At 45.9% G+C, this 21325-nt stretch overlaps 1 protein-coding gene across 16 annotated transcripts in view; it reads left to right on the forward strand.

Moving 5' to 3' along the window:
- Positions 1-21325, forward strand: part of NCAM1 (neural cell adhesion molecule 1) — a 245299-nt gene that overhangs the window by 175458 nt on the left and 48516 nt on the right. For 6 of the 16 annotated variants that reach the window (XM_065570601.1, XM_065570600.1, XM_065570607.1 and 3 more), the window contains exons 9-15: positions 878-907; positions 5146-5296; positions 6140-6324; positions 7232-7328; positions 8218-8388; positions 12383-12514; positions 21048-21083. In XM_065570601.1, coding sequence (XP_065426673.1) covers positions 878-907; positions 5146-5296; positions 6140-6324; positions 7232-7328; positions 8218-8388; positions 12383-12514; positions 21048-21083 — 802 coding nt within the window. The remainder of the gene's footprint in view (positions 1-877; positions 908-5145; positions 5297-6139; positions 6325-7231; positions 7329-8217; positions 8389-12382; positions 12515-21047; positions 21084-21325) is intronic. The other 10 variants (XM_065570602.1, XM_042851857.2, XM_042851858.2 and 7 more) reach the window with 2 other exon arrangements.

A 21325-nucleotide genomic window follows, 5' to 3' on the forward strand; every position in this document is an offset into this window, starting at 1 on the left:
GAAGCAGGACAAGCTGCAAATGAAACAGACGGCAGGGCAAAGTGTACGAAAAGCCGATTGATAGAGGAAAAGTGAACCCAACGACCCCTGGTCTTTCCGAACAGGAGTGATTATGACCTAGACTGCTGCTGTCTCGCTCAGAAACTTACCTTTGTTGATAAGGCTAGTGCATGTTTGGAGAGAGTGTCTGCTATTTGTTTGTTCCATCCCCAGTAAGGATTGAGAGCATCTGCTAGCCGGAGAATTACCGAGTGGGGTTAAGAGTTCATTGCTGTTGTCTCTTGTTTGATTCTGGAGTTCACATTTTTCCTCAGCTGTGTAATATGAGAACTCTTATTCTGGACACAGCATGCATGTAAAAATGGTACAAATGCATGATAGTGTTAACAATGCAAGCATTAATAATCAGTGTATCTGTGCAAACAACAAAATCAGCGTTAGGAAACCAGTTCTATAAATATCTTTGCATTGAGTGACCTGGGTCATCGGAGTTGCTTCCACAGCACTGCTGGGACATGTTTATAGAAGTGGTGAGATGCAGCAGAGCAAAATATACAGTTGCTTAATGTGCAACAGCAGAAGCACAAAGTCTTCAAATATCATTAGACTTTGATTAATAATTCATCTTAAAATCAGTTTTTAAAAAATTAAAATGCTGAATGCAAATCCAAATTGAAGCTATATTGGGAGATGGAAATATCAGTGCTATTTCCCACCTCATCTTCCCCCCGCCCCTCCCAGAAGTGATCTAAATTGGAGCTTGCATGTGCACAGAATGCAGTGTGATGCATACAGTATGTTACCTAAACGCAACACTTGATAAACTTCTATTGCTTTTTTTGTGTGTGTTTTTGTGTTTTATATCTGTTTTTTCCAGGCTTCGTGGACTCGGCCCGAGAAGCAAGAGGTATAAGATTACCAGACCAATAGCCAATCCCTTTAGGTTTTTTTTTTTAAAAAGTATTACAGATTAACACACCGTTAGTACAGTAACCAAGCCAGTATTAATAATTTAACCATATTAAAAAAAGAAAAAAGATCAGCTGATAGTGGTAGAAATTGCTTGGCTTATAGCGACGCATCTTTGGATGAGCAAACAAGCTGTGTCAGGAGTTGGCAGAAGTCATGCGTGAAAATCTTGCTTGCCATTTAAAAGACAAGACTGTCATTTTCAGTGGATGTGAAAGCAAATAGACAAAAGCCCATTTAGCCAAATTGCCATCCTAGAGACGGCACTGAGCTGGAATTAGGAGACTTTCCTTCCATGTGGCTTGGGAAAGTAGCTTCCCTCTAAGAGCCTGACTGCCTCCACTCCAGCCCAAGTCACCTGTTTGCTCATTGCTCTCATTAGAGTCAGTCTTCTCTTAAAGAACAATTGCATCACATTCCATCTCAAAAGCAATGCAATTACATGTCTCCAGGCTGTGTTTCTCCACGAAATGCTCCCGGTTACTAAATTGACCTTCTTATTTATCTCTTTGGGAAGGAAATGGGAGGGGGGAGTTAAATGCATTTAAATAACACAATTTGGTGCAAATCGGTTGATATTTTTCACATGAAATTACGTATTTAAAATATTCTGTTTTTACATATTCATGATTTGTAGCGAGACTTCTTGCTTCCGAATGTGCTTGGGAACCTAATTCCCAAGCAAATAGCAGTGGCTAATCATTGGTGGTTAGAGTTTGGTGACTGCATTTCGTATTCTTAACAGCAGTATTTTGGTAGCCTGATTGAGTATCTCTACTACCCAGTGGGAAGTAGAGAGGGCGATGTGGTTTAGACAAGGTTCGGCTGTTACCCAAGCCCATCGCATCTATTTCAGGTGAGGATGATGGGAACTTGCCTAGTTCTGTTCTGAAATAGTATGTTGGAGAGCCATGAACATGGAAAATGGAGATGTTGAATATTCATGCTGGTTTCTACTGGAGGATTTGGAATTTTAATAGTTTCCTTTCTTTAGTTTCTTCTAAGTTAATTCATGTTATAATTGTATATTCTTTAATACATTGCACTGTGTATCTCATGCCTTTTTAATTGCAAAAGTAATGCTACTAAGCTTACTCAGTCTGAAATCGTTTCCCTCCCTTCCTGCTAAAAGAGTTGAGTGGGGTTCTATGAAGGATGTTTTATTTATTAAACTCTTGCCTTGCGTAAGCTACTTTGGAGGGGAAATAGCTGTTAGCTACTTGTGCTTCTGAACCCCAATCAGCCATACTCTCATTCTGCATAACCCTGTAAATCCTCCCTCACCATTCCAGCCCAGAGTGTACTGGAGAAAGGGAGAGCATCAGAAGTTAGCAGCGGATATGAACCAAAAAGAGTATTATCATCACAGACAGATGTTAAAATCTCAGTTACAGGCAAAACAGACAGTCTTATTACAGCTTGAGTTGTGAACAAGACTTATCGGAAACATTCCACTCCAACATAATCAGGTCCCAAATTAATGGTGCCTTGCTGAGATCTGCGCAAGGCAATGCTAATTCCCAGTTAAGTGCACTCCGACTGGGATAATGAAAGCACCGAGCTAGGTTGGCTCCCTCATCTCCTTCCTTTTGATGTTCCAACTGTGTCCAATATTTCAGGGTGCCTCCGCCTAGTGGTGCTTGCCACTTTGCTGATGATGCCAATGTGTGTGAGAAGCAAGTGTGTGTGTGTGTGTGGGAGGGGGGGGAGGTTGTATCTGTGTGCTCTCTTTGGAGAGGACTCAAACAGACTCTTCTCACCCACAAAGGAGTAAATGTCCCTTTAGCTCTGGAGGATTGAAAACCAGGCCTGCTCTTTTGATAGGATCTAATACCCTGTGAATTGGGAAAAGTACAGAGAAGGGCAACAAAAATGATTAGGGATAGGGAACAACTTCCATGTGAGGAGAGATTAAAAAGGCTGGGACTGTTCAGTTTAGAAAAAGAGATGACTAAGGGTATATGATTGAGGTCTATAAAATCATGATTGGTGTGACGAAAGTGGGAAAGTTACCTCTTCACATAATACAAGAACCTGGTGTCACCCAATGAAATTAATAGGCAGCAGGTTTAAAACAAACATAAGGAAGTACTTCTTCACACAATGCGCAGTCAGCCTGTGGAACTCGTTGCCAGGGGATGTTGTGAAGGCCAAAAGTATAACAGGGTTCATAAAAGAATTGGATAAGTGCATCAATGGCTATTAGCCAGGATGGTGAGGGATGCAGCCCCGTGCTTCGGGTGTCCCTAAACCTCCAACTGCCAGGAACAGGGACTGGACGACAGGGGACACATCACTTGATAATTATCCTGTTCTGTTCATTCCCTCTGACGCATCTGGACGACAAGATACTGGGTTAGATGTACCGTTGGTCTGACTTTTATGAACAAAGACAAAAAATATGGTTTCACATGAGAAACATAGTGCGATAGACTAATGCCTCATTAGGAAACCTTTCACAGCTCCTGTAAAGCTGCCAAATATAGTGATCCAGACTGGCGCACTGTCCCATGCATGCATGAAATAGAGTTCAATGTCTCCGTGTCCTAGAGACTGTGCCAGGGAGAGAGGGCAAACTTGTTAGCATGTGGCCTTGGCCTGGTTTCGTCAAGCTTGCAGCAAACCTACTTGGAGCAGGGGGAGGGGGGACAGGAGAGAGAAATGCAGACTTGCTTCCATATTTTATCAATGGATATCAATTCTCTGCTTCTAGATAGGAAAGGCTTAAAGGACAAAAATGTGCTGAGTTAATAGATTCAGATAGAGATGGAACAGCAGGGCAGGTCTTTTTAGCACACCTTGTTAAGAGCTGAACCATCATCTTTACTTATAATTATCTCTTTGAACCTCAAGCTTTTCCCAGGCTTCAACCACTAAACAAAAAGATATCTTAGACCCAGAAGAGCTGTGCAGCCAAGATCTGAATAGAGCTCTCTGTTAAGGCTCAGCGTTTCTGTGGGGTTTGCGATTGTAAGTCTGTTTAGCTGGAAGTTTGGCGCACTTACTGTTGTAATCACAACACGCAGTTGCGCACACAGTCACAAGGGCGTGCAGTTTACCGGTTGGTAGCGCCCAATAGCGTGTTAGGCACTTCACAAACAAGTAGATGTTGTCTGTGTTTCAAAGGGCTTAAATTGGAGTAGTGGGTAAGGCAAAAGGAGCAGGGAAAGGTGACAAAATTCTATGGTTATATGGTTTGGGAGGGCCTGTCTTGAATGATTCATTCCTACGATTCAGGGATGTTGGGAGTTGCAACGTTTCAGTTGTGAAGGAACAAGGTGATTCTGACAGATGGTTGTAATCTCTTTGAACACCTTGTAACCTGGATGTAATGCTCCCTATCTGTACACTGCTTGACATATATACATTCACACACTGCATATAGGAGCAATTCCTAAATCAGCTTGTAGCCAATCACCTTATTACAGAACGTGTTTAAACTCACAGACCCTACGAAAACTTCAAGCAAGGGTATTCGAAGGGTCATATATTTTCCCACCCTGTTTCCAAGTCTTGCGCTGGTCAGCCCCATGGTCAGACAGGAGCATTGAATTTTCACACTCCGTGGCCTCTGATTCAAACTCAGGGTCCTGGTTCTGGACTCACTTACACTGATGTGAATTGGGAATGACTCCACTGAAATCAGTAGAGTAACTCCAGCATAAAACAGATACAAGTGAGAGGAGAATCAAACCTGCGATCTGAGTGTTCAGGTCTGGTGGAAACTGACCTAGTCATAGCAGGTTTCTACAAGAGAGCAGTAAGTGGAAAATCCCTTAGCTAGTGAATCTATCAAGCCTTGCATTGTAACTCTGAACACAAGAAGCATGGCTTGCCCAGCTTGGACACATCTCAACCGGAGACCCCACCTTCCTTAGCCAGGTATCTTTTGACATGTGCCAGTATGGGAAGGTAACTCCTCTCCCTCTTCCTTGGGGCTTTGGAATTTGCTGTGTTCAGCCCTAGGCAGCAAGGAGTAATGCTGCTTTTGTCAATTTCACTCCTATACAGTTCTAGACTGCTTGCTGGTGATTGCTTCTAAATTACTGAGCATTGGGGGCTAAGGGGGTGGGCAGGAAGAGTTGATGGGGAATAGAACTGTATTAAAACCTGGTATTCTGTGTGCCCTAAGCGGCTCAGTGCCCCGTCTCTCACTCTGTCTTCCTTTCCTACTAGACCCTGGATGGACGCATAGTGGTGCGCAGCCACGCCCGAGTGTCCTCCCTGACGCTCAAAGACATTCAGTACACGGACGCTGGAGAATATGTGTGCACGGCCAGCAACACCATCGGGCAAGACTCCCAGGCCATGTACCTTGAAGTACAATGTAAGTAGGGGCAATGGGCTCTCGTCTGCAAAGGGGGCAGTAGTGATACCCTAAGGAGTGGCTCAGGTGGCCGCAGGACATGCTGTCCCAAGGCTGATGCCTGTTAGATGGCAGTGAGCCGTGTTCTGTTTCAACAAAGGTCCTGGGAGTCAGCGCAGTCCAGAATCAGTTTCTGGGGTGAAGAACCAGCCATATTGCCTTTTGGGAAGACAAATAAAGCCGGGTCAATAAACAGTTCTGTGTGCACAAATGCAGGGCCCTGGGTCCTCGGCTGGCGTAAATCAGCACCACTCCAGTGCAGGTCCTGAGCTGCATCAGTCTACACCATCTGGTGACGTGGCCCAAGGTCGTTGTGGGCCAGGTTTGTGCCTCCTGAAGGTAGAGCTAGGGAAGCTAGTCCCTCCTCAGTCCTCTTGCGTTGGCTTGGTACAGCAGCTGCTGTTCAAACCTTCCCCCAACTCTGTTTTTGGCTTAACCGAGGCCTGCAGGACTTGAGGAGCCCTCTGCTCAACATCCTCCACCCACGGTATCATCCCCTTTGGTAGAGCATCCCCTGGTGCTGTCTGCGCCCATGGGTGCGTGGCAGGAGGCACACGCTGTCCCTTGGACACATAATGCGCTGTCTGCTCAGCCTCACCCCCAGGAGTTTAGCATTCCCAGCTCTTGCCAGCCCCAAGTCCTTTCCCCTGCCGAGGAGTGGAGGTCAGGACACCAGGCCTGGGAATCAGACCTGGATTTCCTGCGTGGTAGTACAGAACCCTAACTCTAGGCGGGGAGACTGGGCTGGTGCAGGGGGACATTTATGACTCCAGTTGCCTCGAAAGATGCTGTCTTTGTTCCCAGATGCCCCCAAGCTGCAGGGCCCTGTGGCAGTCTACACCTGGGAGGGGAATCAAGTGAACATCACATGCGAGGTGTTTGCTTATCCCAGTGCTGTCATCTCCTGGTTCCGGGATGGACAGCTGCTACCAAGCTCCAACTACAGTAACATCAAGATCTACAACACCCCATCAGCCAGTTACCTGGAGGTGAGGAAAGGGGGCTCTCGGGGAGGGGATATGAATGTGCAGTCTTCGTGGGTTATAGATTAATGTTTGTTTATGGCACCGAGAGCCCTGATGGGAGGTCTCTGTCACTCCATGTGGTCTGTTGCTGCCCCGTCTATAAACAGGGAAGAAGCATTTCCAGCCTCTAGTGACAAGAAGCTCTGGGCTGGCCTGTGGCAGGAGCAGAGATGGCACACCGTGTGCCAGGAGACAGGACCATTCCAATCAAGGGCTGAAGAATGGCTAGTTAGTGGTCAGAAGCGTGCTTGGCTGCAAACCAGTAAGAGGCACGTTCGGTGCCCTGAACAGGTTGCAGTCTAAATGTCGGACAAGAGAGGACACGAGAGAGCGACGTGTCGTTGTAGGCAGGGCAAGGAATCAGGAGGAAGCACCCAAGTTACAAATGCCATGGGATTGTTATTCATTTATTGAGTCTATCCTGGTAGTTCCCAAAGGATTCAATCAGGACTGAGGCCCCGTTATGTTGGGTGCTTCACAGAGCCCTAGGAAGACACAGTCCCTTGCTCTATATCTCGGGACGATATCAGGTGTCTCCACAGATGTACAGTCTCTCCCCCCTCACTGTGGTACAGGTGTGTGTCGTGCTGTTGGAGTAAAGGAGAGAGGGTGCAGGAGAGGAGGAGATAACAGGGCAGGAGGCTAAAGAGACTCCTGTAAATTGAGCAGCCCGTGGAGCCTTGTCTTCAGCTTCTCACCCATCACCACAAGGCCTCTGGGCAACCTGCACTTGTCTCTGATGCTCACCATCCATATTTCATGGTACCTTGATATCTCCCCTTTTAGTAAAACCCAGCGGGGGTTGGGGAAGTTGGGCTTTGAGATCTGGGCGCATCCTTAAACACCCCCCTCCCCATCCTTAAACATCCAGGTGACGCCGGATTCCGAGAATGACTTTGGGAACTATAACTGCACCGCAGTGAATCGCATCGGCCAGGAGTCCTCTGAATTCATCCTTGTGCAAGCGGGTGAGTGTCCCACACAGCCCCATGATCCATTGACAGGCAGAGGGCTGGCGGAATGCACAGGCAGTCATTGCACTGGTGTGATGAAGGGAAAGCCTTTCCCGACTCCAAGTGTCCCCCCTGAGGGGCATCAGAGCAGCCAGTTGTAGCTCGCAAGTTTAAAGGCGGTGTGGATCCCAGGAATTTTGTCTCCTGCCTCGTTTTTGGAGGTGGCTGCTTTTTGCCTGAGTAGGCCTTTATGTCCCCTACAGTACCCACTGGTGCTGTGACAGAGTCTTGCTCTTTGGCTTTTAAGAGCAGCACAGTGCGTATGGGCTAGAGCTAGTGAACTCTCCTCCGTAAAACATCCTGCTGCCACACAGAAATCCCAAAGCAGCCCATGTCAGCTAGACAGGCTTCTCCACCTGCCTGGGTAACCAAACACGCTGGGAGGGGCTCCACTATCCTGAACTCGGAGTGCCCTCAATAATGAATTCACCCGGTTGCCATGGAAACAGTTAGGAATTATCCAGCTGTGCATTCAAACGTTCTGTGAGGAAGGCCCGAAGCAGCAGAACGGTCTCCAGGGTGCATGCATAGCCATGTGCAGGCTGCATTTATTCATCAGAGTAAATAAGTGACCCGGAGGGAAATGCTGCGAGTCTCTTGTCCCTGATGGGAGGGAGGAAATGAAAACTCCACAATTCACAGAGAACCTATTTGCCTCCTAAGAGTCCCTGTAGCAAGCTTGGGTGAGGATAGGGTCCCACCTGTGGGCCTAAGCACAAGGCAGAATGCAGGCAAACGTTTCTGGGATCGCCACAGACACCTTCTCTCCAAGGGCACAGGCTGTATGGACATTTGCTGCCTACCCTCTCCACATCACTGCTTATTATTTCCCTTCCTCCCCCAGATACTCCGTCCTCTCCTTCCATTGACAGAGTGGAGCCTTACTCCAGCACTGCCCAGGTGGAGTTCGATGAGCCCGAGGCCACCGGTGGGGTGCCCATCCTCAAGTACAAGGCGGAATGGAGAGCACTGGGCGAGGAGGATTGGCATTCCAGGTGGTATGATGCCAAAGAAGGTAGGGTGCGAAAAAACATTGTTCCTCTTAGCCTCTCAAGAGTCTCTTCTTGTTTTTGGAGTGTGACCATTCCCCCCTCTAACTTCAGCATCCGTTCTAGGCTCTTCGGGATTTCCGAAGTGGAATCCACCCCTTGGTCAGGTGTTGGTGGTGTTCTAAAATCACTCCCACTGGTATGAAGTGTAAGCCTTCATGCTACCCTGCGGTGTGCTCTGTTCCTGCCATTCAGCTGTACAGAGCCCCACTACTTACAGGATCAGAAAACAATAGTGTCAACAAAGACTCTAGACCTATTATTATTATTACGTATGTATTTATTTGTAGTGCGGTATCACCTGGATTTCTCAATCAGGGATCAGTCCCCATTGTACTAGTTGCTGTTCACACGTGAAAAGACAGTCCCTGCCTCAGAGAGCTTGCAGTCTAAAGTAACTGTGATCTAAGCAACAGAAATAGTATTGTGGTCACCTGATCTTTTCGTTTAAAGCCAAACCCAGTTGAGTTCCAGATCCAGTTTTCCCTGGGTCAAAGGGTCATCAGGCTGGTTTGCAATAAGCTCATTTAAGAGGAAGGTACCACCGTGCTTCATAGGAAGGATGAATCTGGGCTGAGAGAGAGAGAGAGAGAGACTCATTAGACATAAAACAATCTATATACCTGGGGGTTGTTAAGGAGAAGCCTCCCTTTTAAGCATCGGCATAAACTGCAGCTTTAACATTTTTAATGGACCTTCCAGGTCATCTGTCGGGGACATTCCATGGGCGGGGTCAGCACTAAAATATTGTTCATTCAAACACATTATTTGGGAAATAGGAATCACCACGGTCCAATTAACCCAGTGCCCCTTCCCTAACAGTGGCCAGTGCCAGTTGTTTCCGAGGAAAGTGTGGGAAACCCCGTGGTGGGCGGATGTGGGGTAACCTGCATGCCTGTGAAGGTCTCGTCCTAATCTCTAATACCGAATAATCGGATTAAGACCTAAAGCATGAAGTTTAATATCCCTCCCAACGTTTTTTGTTAGTGTTAACTATTATAGCGGGATATTCTTTTTCTCCATACAAATGTATAATCCCTTTTCAAATCTTGCACAGTTCTCGGCCTCAATGACATCCTGTAGCAGTGAATTCCACAGTCCAGTCACTTGTGAAAAAATATTTCCTTTATTCAGTTTTGAGTTTGCTATCTTTTAATTTAATTGAAGATCTCCTTGTTCTTGTGTTGTGAAACAGGGAGAACAGAAGTTCCTGGTCTGTCCCGTCTAGACCAGTCATTATTTTATATAATTTTATCAAGTCCCCTCTTCTTCGTCTCCTTTCTAAGGTAAAAAGTCCCAGTCCGTTCAGCCTCCAAGGCCCCCAGTCATTCTCATTACCGTTCTCTGTACCCTCTCTAGTTCTGCAGTATCCTCAAGGCCCTTCATTTTCAGTATTTATTTTGTTTAAAATTTCCCAGGAATTTAAGTGTTACTACAAAAAATTAAAAAATGGATGAAAATTAGTGCAAAAAATAGCGTTACGTTTTTCTGAGTCAATATCACATTTAATATTGGGGGTCTGGAAAACAGAATAAAAGCAACTAATAGAGAAAAATAAAGTCTTGAACATAAAAGCAGTTTAATGCTATGGTTTATTTAATGAACTGTATATTAACAATACGTACACATATGGACGCACGTGTATATTTATCTGCCTCTGTATTGCCTTCCTTGAACAGACATTTACACTTAGACTAACTTATTAACAAACACGTCTTCCTAGCATAGTGTACTGCATTTTCTTTACATAATCAGTATTTTCATATAGTTGGTCCAAAATTCAGGTGAAAATCAGTAAAAACTAAATACCTTTATAAAACGTGGGAATTTTTCAGTGAAAACTTAAAGAATCTTAAATACCCTGTTCAAGATGGGGGTGACCAGCTCTGCACACAGGACCCAGATGAAGCTGCCCCATTAATCTGCATAATGGTTTCATTTCTATATATTGGTTTGTACCTCCTGCCCAAGACACTCTGCGCCGCGCTGCCATAAACTGCAAAGAGCAACCAGCCAGCAGAATCCAAATTCCCTTCCCCCCAAGAGGTCTAACTCCCATCAAATCCTACAGCATGGCGACTGTCTGTGCAAATCTATACACCGTATAGTGCCCCCGGAGTCCAGTAAACCAAGGCGGTTTGGCACTGATGGGGCTCGTGGAGGGAGAATCTTGTTCCAGAGGGTTCTACCACCCGTCCCATATGTATTATTATTTGTATTACCATAGCACTGTAGAGTCCTTGCCCCCCACAGGAATCGCATCGCCATAGCTAGAATCATGTTTGGTTTCTCCATTTCTTCCTTCCGTTCTGTGAAGTGGAAAAAGATTTTCTTTAGTTCAGACAATAAAAACCTCACTCAGTCCCCCCACCCACCTCTCTCCTTAAGCTGTGTCTGAGCCTGGCGGCTTGATTCCTGAGGGAGGGTTGCAGCCTCGTCTCTTGCCGGAGGCTTGGCTCCCAGTCAGTTCGATAGGAGTCGAGCAGACAGATAGCTGTACTGCTCTCATCAATCGCCCGCGCCTCCAGGGTTTCTGCTTTGAAATTGTGCTGTGTCAGGAAGAAGGGAAATCTCTCCCCAAGGTGATGGCTCGGGGTCATGCAGAGGCTGTGGTACCTGGGGCAAGGCGAGGAATCCGAAATGATTCTTGTCAACCTTTGAGGTGGTTTAGGAGTTAGATGATATGTAAAACCTCTAGGCTGGCTGAATCTGCAAGAGCCTGTCGAGTACCAGCCTGCAAAGCGTAAACTGAGGGTCTCATGATACTGTAGGCAAATGGCAAATTGTTTTCTCGGCCCCGACTTCTAAAGAATCCAGCATGTGACAGCGTGCTCTGTGGGGTCTGGTTTCCCCTTGAGGCATTGCTTTTCCCTACTAGTTTGAATACTAAGTTGTATGGTACAACAAAACACAGCTTAGACCCTACAACCAGAATCTTGGGAGGTTTGTAAGGGGAGTGAGACATTCTGCCTTGCATATGGCAAGCAATGGCCCACAAACAACTTGAAGTACAAACCCTGAGTGCACATGGAGCAGAGAGCCATTCAGGTGGAAAGCAGCAATTTTTCCCAGAGCTTTTCCATTGCCGGGATCCTCCCTTTGCTGGCTCGCCCATCCAGCACATCACGTTTCTTCTTCTCTGCTGAGCAGAGATGCACTGTGGCTGCCTTGAGAAAGCAGCCTCCCCTGCATATGTATGCTCCCCAGCATGCAGGAACAAAGCTCCTGTTCTCACTGCAGGGGCACATTCCGGTTCTTTCTCTGTGACTTGCACCGTTTACAAGCCCAGATGTCATACCTTGAGCTCTGCACATGGATGCAAGAGGGGCTAAAGGGGTAGATGGGAACACTTAGGAGCCTGCAGTGTGCCTGGCTCTTTGGAAGCCAATGCCCTAGAGATGTCACGTGCCCCCACGTTGTGCAGACCCCTTGTTCTGTCTGGGGGGAGAGCAGTGGCTTTATTCCACAGTGTGGTTAAATGTCATGTGAAGGATTGTGCTGCCACATCTGCTTTCCCAGTCTCTCTGTCGCTTGCCTTGCTTCGGCTGCTGATGGACTGTCTCTGTGAAACGTTCGGGGAGCCTGGGCTTGGAAGCCACTCTCCAGCACTGGGCTCTGGGCACTCTGCAGCCACAGCCCCGCATTGGGGTTTGTAGGATCACTCCTTGGAGAGCCCCAGTGACGAGTGCAGCGGTTGCTCCCCTTGGTGCCTGCTCTGGGCCTCACCTCATCCCATCTCCTTTGGAGAGACCCAGGCGGCAATGCTAGCCCTGCAGTCTTTGCACTAAACTATCCACAAAAGAGGGTGGCTTTGTTCCTGGGGCTTTCATGCAGGGCCAGGCACAGCCCACGCGACGTGTATGAACCTGACATTACAGAGTATGAAAATGGGCTTGTACTGACTGTCCATTCAAACCCCACTCTTCCCTTTCTCCCCCCGCCCTCTCTTTTCTGCAACAGCAAACATGGAGGGCATGATTACCATCATGGGCCTGAAGCCAGAGACGACCTATGCCATCAGACTGTCAGCCATCAACGGCAAGGGCCTGGGAGAGATCAGTGCAGTGTCTCAGTTCAAGACCCAGCCAGTTCGTAAGTAAACATCAACCCTTCCCCCCTCCCTTTGCCTCTTTGGTTCTCTCCCTGGCTTTCCCCAGGGGATCCCTGCTGTGTATGGGCAGTGCCTCTTTCTCTTGCAGGTCTCGGTGCACCCTTTGCAAGTCTATTGAGCTTTTATGTTTTTGCCGGATTCCATCATGAATATTTTCCCTCTTCCAAGGGTGGGGTTTTATATTGGGCCACACCCCCATGACTGCAACAAATGTTCTACTCTCCAGGAGACTTGGGCAGCAGGCAATCAGATGGCATTTTCATAATACAAGCAAGCAGCCTATTGAGAAGGGCTGGGTCTCCCAATTGAAGCGACAGGCTGTTTCCGTTGCTTGGGGGCTGGGGGAGGAATTGGGTGGGTGTCGGAGAAGCTGCCGTGAGAATGAGTTTGAAACGGCAGGAGGGAGGGAAGGTTATTTCACTGCGCCGCTGTTTGCTCTGTTAAAATGTTCACCCGCCTTGCCCTGAATCATCTCCATCTGTCAGTGGGATGCGTCTCTGCAGCCCTGGGGCCTCCCCTCCCCACCTCACTCATGAGCAAAAAGCCCTGGAGCCAAAATCGGGTTTGATTTTTGGAGGGGGGATGGAGTGCAAATTCTGCCAGCTGGGAAAGAGAGAAAATAATGACATTCCATGTGCATGAAGCAGCATACTGGAGCCAGAAGGGAAGAGCTGATGTTTGCTTTATATGGAGCCCCGCACTCTTTTATATCTGATCCCAGCCAAGAACTTAAGATCCTGGGGTAGCCCAAGTTGACTCCTTGGGCATTCCTGCCACACTCCCGCATGGTGTTTGATGTGGTGTTCACCCCCTTCGCAAGGGTGCGCCTGAATGTGTCCACGTGCACCTCCTGCTCTCCTGACTCTGCTCAAGCTAACGACGCTTTGCAGGCGCTGTCATGGGTTCAGCGCTGTCTCCTCCATGATGCTCTAGCACACTGCCACTGATCATTCTGGAGCCCCTCAGAGTTTTGCACAGTCCCATAGGAAGCCACACTCCTGATCACCCTGGCTATCAAGCCCAGCAGCACTGAACAGTGCAGGTTGTACAGAATGGTGTAAGCATCGTGTTCCAAGAGAACCCAATCCCATATGACAAGCCAAATCCCGTATTACTTCTCACCTTGTTGCAGTAATCCCCTTGTCTGACCCCTCTCCATTGAATACAGCACCTGTTGTTTTGAATTTCCAGCTCCATGGTCTCTATCGCCTCTCTTCATCTCTTTGACATTTTTGTTTTTGGGTGTATCTCTTTTTTCTTTTTGTCTGTGTTCCATCTATGGAAAACCGCAGGCATTCCTCATTCACGTAAGTGCCTCTCTGCATCTCTCTTTCTTTCTAGCCATCCCTGGAATGCTCCCCTAACATGCCATAGCTCTAGCATTTAATGTAGTTTTTTCTCCCTCTCCTTGTCCTTAGAAAAAAGTAGACGGTACTAGGCATCTCCTAATAACGCTGACCCTAGAGTAGTCATTCTGCTCTGCTTAATATGGCTCTCTGTTGAACTGAGCTCAGAGGCCTTTTCCCTGTTGTACAGCATGCAATATCAAAGATTTGTCACTTGCAAGGATTTTTTGTAAAGGTCAGGCACTACTGGATCAGCAGTTGCGGAGTGGAGTAGCAGCATGTTTCTAGGTTAGCACTCATTAAAAATGTTCAAGTTTTCATGAACTTTAGACATTCAGAAAAACAAACGGCAAAGAGCTTCAACATTTAAGAAGATTTTTTTTGTTTTTCTGCCCACTCAGAAATTTTCAAAAATTCTGCATTTTTTTCAAAATTTGGAAGTAAAGGGGGGAAAATTTTGAGAAAATGTTCACAATTTCCCCCCTCCTTTTAACAAGCTCTATTCTTAGTAGCACTTACAGTCCTCCAGCAATTAAATGGATTGCAGCCACTTTCCCTTTAGTGCACAGACATATCTCCTTCTCCACCGGCAAAAATCCAAAATTAACTGAAGAAAATTAATGATGGATTTGATGTGTTTGTTTATTTAGAACACTTAGGTTTATAATCCAGGCTTAGTCAAAAAGTATTCATCACATATTCCATAGCTATTCCTGCCTTTCAGATTAACAGCATGGCAGTGAGGCGATGCCACTTCAGCTGGGTGAGAATTGCAGTAGCAGCTGCTTGCTGTATTACGACATACCCCCTTCTGGTGAGCTGATCCTGTGGCCAAAATGATAGTGGCAGCCTTTATTGGGCTGTTACCACCACGTTTGTGTTCTCAGAAACTTGCCAGAAGATATTGCAGCTCCCGAAAAGTGTATCAGTAGATATAGATTGTGAAATTCTGGCTTCACTGAAGTTAAGAGATTGGCTGTTGACTTCAATAGGGCCAGGATTTTCCCTATAGGATTCTTGAGCTATTGGTGGTGAAATACTGTGGTTCTATAGAAAATCAAAGTTTGGGTAGATCACTAGATTGATCAGTGGGTTGACTAACAGATAGCTAGATAGATATGTATAGAGGTGGTGGGATAGAATTTGAGATTGTACCAATTACAGATAGGATGAGGTCAATGGGAAGAAATGTCTTAACCAATTGTGATTCCTGGATATGTGTGCAGTATTCTGCCTACATTGTTTGGAACCTATAATTTTAGCAGAAGTAATTTATACCTCATATAAAGCTAATCACAGTTAGTATTGTAGCCATCTAGCAATTGGTTTGGCAGCGTGTTCTGAATTGGACAACAGCAGTGATATGCTGGGGAGATAAAGACACAGGCACTCAGATCTATAATGATGAATGCCATAAAGAGAGGGGGGGAAAGGACTGAATTATGCAGCAAAAAAGGATATCAAAAAGCCATGCTCACAGTCATAGCTCCAGATATGCCTGCCAAGCCACATGCACATCATCTGGTAACAATTCTATGGCTCTTACAACAGCAGAGTTAAATCACACCTGTAATATGGCATTTTTCACTGTGTTTTAAAGTACGGAGCCGTCATCTAGAATTTGGTTTTCTGGACCAAAATGTATCTTCTCCTGTTTGATGGGACAGAGCTGCAGGTGCCCTGGCATGTCAGCTGATACAGGCTGAGATGTACTCCTGCTCATGGAGTTTTCACAGCTTAATCTGGACAAATGCACCACCTACCTCTTGCAGTGTGATTGTTGGAGCAGATGAAACTAGAGGAGATGGTGATGGGAAACCAGGCGTGAGGAGGAGATGTAAAATGATGCGTGGAGGTTGTTCCATGTGGGGGAATAGCGTGAAAGAAGGAGCAAAGCATAGAGTGATGAGAGAGGGGGATAAGTTATATCAGAGGCTTGGTCAGGACAGCTGTCAGGTTTTCCTGTAGGTCGTTGTAGAAACACTCATGGAAATGATGATGGATGACCACAGAGACTCGCTGTGGTGCAACTTCATAGAGCGTAGGTAAGGCAGGCTGGACACAGGGATCTGACCTGTGATTATGTAGACAGGATGGCTGGAATCTGTTGTGGGGATCGAGCACCTGAAAGTGCACAAAATCTAACCAGAATAGTGATTTAACACGCTCTAACGTTAGGGTCCAACTCTGCCACCTTGATGGTGAGCAGCATGTACTCACACAGGCCACTCCACTGTGTCCATGCGACCATTCTGGGTAAGCACCAGATGCCATTTGAATCGGGTGGCAGAATCAGGCCCCTGATAAGGAATGCAGATCAGGCTGTGAAGGGCCCAGTGCCTCTAGGGAGCTGAGGAAGTTAGAGCAGACATTGGACAAGCTCGCTTAGCAGAAGAGCTCTGAGGGTTTGGAGCATCATTATTGCAGTACTGTTTCCTTTTCACTCTCTTTCCCTACCTGCTCCCATCCCCTTCTCCGCCATCCCACCTTGCTCTGAATCAGGCTCAGAGTTGCCCTGCTGGTTTTCAAGACGAATCACGGCCTTGCCTCAGCCAGCTTCTCCTGCCTCTGAACAGCTCCTTCCATCTCAGCCTCCTCCCTGACACATCTCCCTTGACAGTGGCACTCCACTCAGTAGCACCACCCTATCTGTCTGAAGCCCTGTCTCTGCCTCTTATACTCCTCCATCTTTCAATCTCTCTTTGCAACTTTCCTTTCGTTTCCTCCAGCTTACAAGAGACTCTGATGTTCTCTGTGAATGTGTGCGTGAAGGCGGCTCCATAAGAATACACCATATGGTATTACCTCAGGGGCTTTTGAATTGGTTTTATTTGTTCATGCAACTGATGGAAGATCAGACCAGGAAAGACCCTCTGGGATTTCATAATCTCCCAGCAGGGTGGTTTTGGGAAGGAGTTTCACACCAGCTTTGCTCTTCTAAATTATTTGGGAATATTGTGGCAAAGGGAAGCCAAGGGAATGCTGTGGGATGTATGTGATGCACTGAGGTTCCTTGGAAAACATGGCACAGTGCTGCCTCCTCTGGTCTTGGGCTGGGGACTCAGCGTTGTAGAAGGAGTAGCAGAAAGTACAATCTCATGCTTTTACTCATGCTGCATAGGACTTTGTTCCATGAGTAGTCTTCATCAGCCTTGTCCATGCTAATATAAACACATAGCATGGGGTACCTAAAATATTTAATTATACCATTTTTTGAAAACTCCACACAATTTCCCCTGGTGACAGGAAATGAGAAAAATAGACCCATGACAGATGCTAGTCACAGTGAGTAAAATTTTCAGAAATGCCTACGTGACCATTGTTGTAGCATTGTGATCCCAGGATATTAGAGAGACAGGGTGGGTGAGGGAATATCTTTTTGTTGAATCAACTTCTGTTGGTGAGAGAAACACCCGATGAAGAGCTGTGTAAGCTCGAAAGCTTGTGTCTCTCACCAGCAGAAGCTGTTGATCAGTGAAGGAGAGCTGCATAAGAACTTAAAAAGACTAGGACAGAATAGTCCTGACATCAGTGGAACCACTTGTGGAGTAAAGATGGTCTTCCACATGAGTAAAGATATCAGAATCTGGCCCTCAGTAGGAAGGCAGGAAGCAATGGCTACTTATCATGCAGCAGTTTTTCAGACAGAAAGTGAGTCCTGCAAAAAGAATTCTGTAAGCCCCCTAGCACTTATTTTTGTAGAGCCTTGTGTAACTGATTTGTATGATGATACTGACGTAAGATTTTCAGGTTTGCATAGGTTTCTTAAATTTAAAGCAGATAACGAAGAATGTTTTACTCCTGACAAATACATTATATTCTGTCTCTCAATCCTGATAAATAAGTTAATTCAAGTTAAAGATCACCAGTTTCTGGACAGTTCTTACATTGCTACTCAGCGGGAAGAGGAACAGAAAATGTTCTGGTTAAGCCCAGTTCCGTTTCAATATCTGCTGTTCTGCAGATGCCCCCGGAATAGTAGCCAATGGTCTTCGTCCCAAGTGCCCCTTTTGCCATTTAGATAAGTTTGCAGAAGCAAAGACAGAATGCTTCAAATCATCAACAACATCATCTTGGTTTATTCTTTGAAAGCCACTGAAAACGTAATTGATGCGAAACTTGGAGCATATTTTTAAACTCCAGGAGCAAACATGTTTATAGAATAACAAAAAAACATGTTTAAGTTTGTCACTATTTTGTCCTGAGGTTATGAAAATATTTTGGTGGTGACACCTCTCCAAATGGTGCTGCAGTGAAGTCAGCCAGCCCTAGTTAAGAAGTGAGACTTTTAAACGGCTTGTGGTTTGAGGGGCAATGTAGCAATAATGTTGATGTCCTCAACCATGTCTTAAACGAATGAGTTTAACGAATTAAAGAAGAAAACAAACCGCTTTTAGCTGATTGGTGCGGCTGGGTCGTATGAAAAACTTCCAGCCAAGAGCAAGCTTATGAGCCGTGTAGCTATGTGGCCCTGATGAGCAGAGAGCTATCTCAAGGAGAGGCTTTGCGCCTATAATACAACATTTTTGACATCTTAGACCACCACTGATATTCTAAGAACTTTTTCGAGAGGAGGCACCATAATATTACATGAATACACCCCCTAAGAAGAGCCAGTGAACAGAGAGGACAGGTGCAGATTATTACATGCAGATGCCACCCTGACTCCCTTGGCGACTAACACCATCACGCTCCATGTGGGAAATCTCATAAAACAGCAGTAGCCTATGGGCATTCTTGACCAGGTTGCAAAGAGCATCATTATTACTAAAACATACAAAGCAAAGCTGTGTACTGTAGTCAATTCCAACCTATTCAGAAAGATTGATCCCCCCATTCATGGACATCAGTGAGATTGAGGACTGTCCAAGGTGTTCAAGCCTCCAAGCTATTACTACGCCAGCCTTTTTTCATTAATCTAATGTATACTTCTTGAACTCGGAGTGAGAACTGCAGCTCTGTATGCGATAGAGCTGAAGCCACTGGTCAGATCCCTTACGGGACAATCCGGTGAGCTATGGAATTTTCAAGGAATCAAATGTGAGCTTGGCCATTGGACGCTATCCAAAATTCTATTTGACACCTCTGTGCCCAGTGGGTTGGAAGCTCCCATCTTGGCGCTAATGCACTCTGTATTAACACATCACATCAGGAAAAGCTGATTCTTGTGCCTTGGAATAAAGGGGGACATGCTGGTAAATGGGACATGTTCTTAGCCAGACAGGTGTCTGCTGTGTGAACTTCGCGTTAATACATTAAAATAGTAGAGTATTAACAGGGCATGTAAGAACCAAGCTGGCCAAGGCCGAATGCCTAAAATTGAAAGTATTTGGCCACCAAATTAGGTTCATTTTGTTACAGAAAGCATCAGTGATCAGAACCTGTACTGTGATACCATTAATCAACAAGCTTCCCCCTCCCCACGCGATCCCCAAAACCATCTAAACACAGCAAACAATTTCCACTTTTTTAAAAAGGATCTGCTATCAAAATGTTGCCAGATGGAAAACGGACAATCTGCTTGATTAAGAAGATACTGATTGCAGTTTGGAGAGAGTAAGGGGAATAAAGTTTGGAGAGCCAGTATTGTTAAGATTTGTCACTAAATCTTTCCTCAGTGATTGAGTTGATAACCTTTGGAATTTAATTGCTTGAATGTTACTTCTTAATTTGCTGCATCGCTGGGGAGCGAGAAAGAGAAAATCGATAGTCATGGAAAACCCCTGAAACAGAAAGCTTTTGCTTTTCTATGACTAATTATATATTATACTTACTATACATTTTGGAAATTAAAAAGAATAACTATTACTATGTTTACATGCAGAGAAATCTGTGTGAACTGTAATCTCATGGTTGAACTAAATCCATCAGGAATAAACATGGAAGGTCTGATATGGGTGGATTTAGCATACCATTTGAGGAGTAGACATGGGGACCGCAGCATGATTTATTTCTTTCAAGAGACTTTATGGACAGGAATGCTGGAGTTGCATTTTAGTACCAGCCAAAACTGTTTTCTTGCTTAGAATTTCTGTTTGAATGTCAAAGGGATGCGGTTTTGTAATGGCTGCTGTTGTGATGATTGTGTGGGGTGTTTGTTTTTCTCACTAATTACCAGAATAAAGCAGTTTCTCCCTAACCTTGAGGAACATGGGCCCCCAGATCATTGATAGTGTAACAGTGCACACACACATTGTGGTGCTGGAAGATGTCTCTGGTTTAGGGTGACCAGACAGCAAATGTGAAAAATCGGGATGGGGTGGGAGGAGTAATAGAAGCCTATATAAGAAAAAGACCCAAAAATAGGGAGTGTCCCTATAAAATCGGAACATCTGGTCACCCTACTCTGGTTTGGTGTGTTGGTTGTACATCCTTGAGCACCCCGGACTCATTTTTAGCAGCATCCCTCATAACTGTTTGAAAACAAACCTGAGCTGCGTACGTGCCTCACAAGTGCTGCTTCAGTTCAAGGCCCTTCAGCGTCTTGCTGCAGTGCAGGTGGGGCTCAAAGGGGAACTAAAATGCATTTGTTTATGCCTTAATTTAAAAGAACACCATTTCAATGATCCCTGACCCGTCAAAGGTTGAAAAATTACAAAGAAATCCAGTTTAAGACAAAATAAAGGATGACACTAGTTTTCACTACTCTGTATCTGCAAAGACCCGAGTTCAGGATTCTGCTTCCCTTATAACACTTGGTCACATCCCTCATCCTTAAACCAGTGGAAGGGGACACAGGTCTCTGTCCTGCTTTGTCTCGTATCAATGGAATTGACCGTTGCCAGTGTTTACAGGGGCCACATTCTGCTCTCACTTCCATGAGGCCTGATGCATTGGCCATTATCTCCATTGCAATTCATGGCCGTTGGTTTGGGCTCATGGCGCACAGCTGGAGCATCTTAGTCAGGTAAGTGGTGTTCAGTGGAGATGCACTGGGGAGAAATTAGTTTACGTTAGAGGAACACAGGCCTTGCAAGATACAGAGCCTGTCTGTTTCCCTGTAACAGAAGGCAGCTTTGTCTTTCATTCTCCTCTCCGTATGCACAGGCTTGTCAAAAAGTCCTTATCCCAAGGGGATCCTGCCATTTCACTCTTTCCTGTTTTCCTTCCTTTGGCTGCATTTAACAAGAATTTCTTCCCCCTTTCACATTCCTTTCTCTTTCTTTAGCAACTACTGTTGCCCCGCCCGCCCATTTCGCAGACAGTGAGTATGACCGGAGCCTTGGCTTTCTCTGCTGTGCTCTGCATGTGTCTCACCACCAGCTGTGGTGCAATCTGCCTAACATCGTTTCTTTTACATGGGCGAAGACTAAACCCTCTCAGTAAAGAGACTGCGGATAGCACAAACTGAATTCCTAAGCGGTAGACAGGAAGGCAAATGGGTACTAAACCTTCCAGCCAGATGGAGGAAGAGAAGTCAATAGAAAGATGTAGAGTGAAGTCCTT

The sequence above is a fragment of the Chrysemys picta genome, chromosome 16 (assembly GCF_011386835.1).
Source record: "Chrysemys picta bellii isolate R12L10 chromosome 16, ASM1138683v2, whole genome shotgun sequence".
In the NCBI taxonomy this organism is placed as follows: Eukaryota; Metazoa; Chordata; order Testudines; family Emydidae; genus Chrysemys; species Chrysemys picta.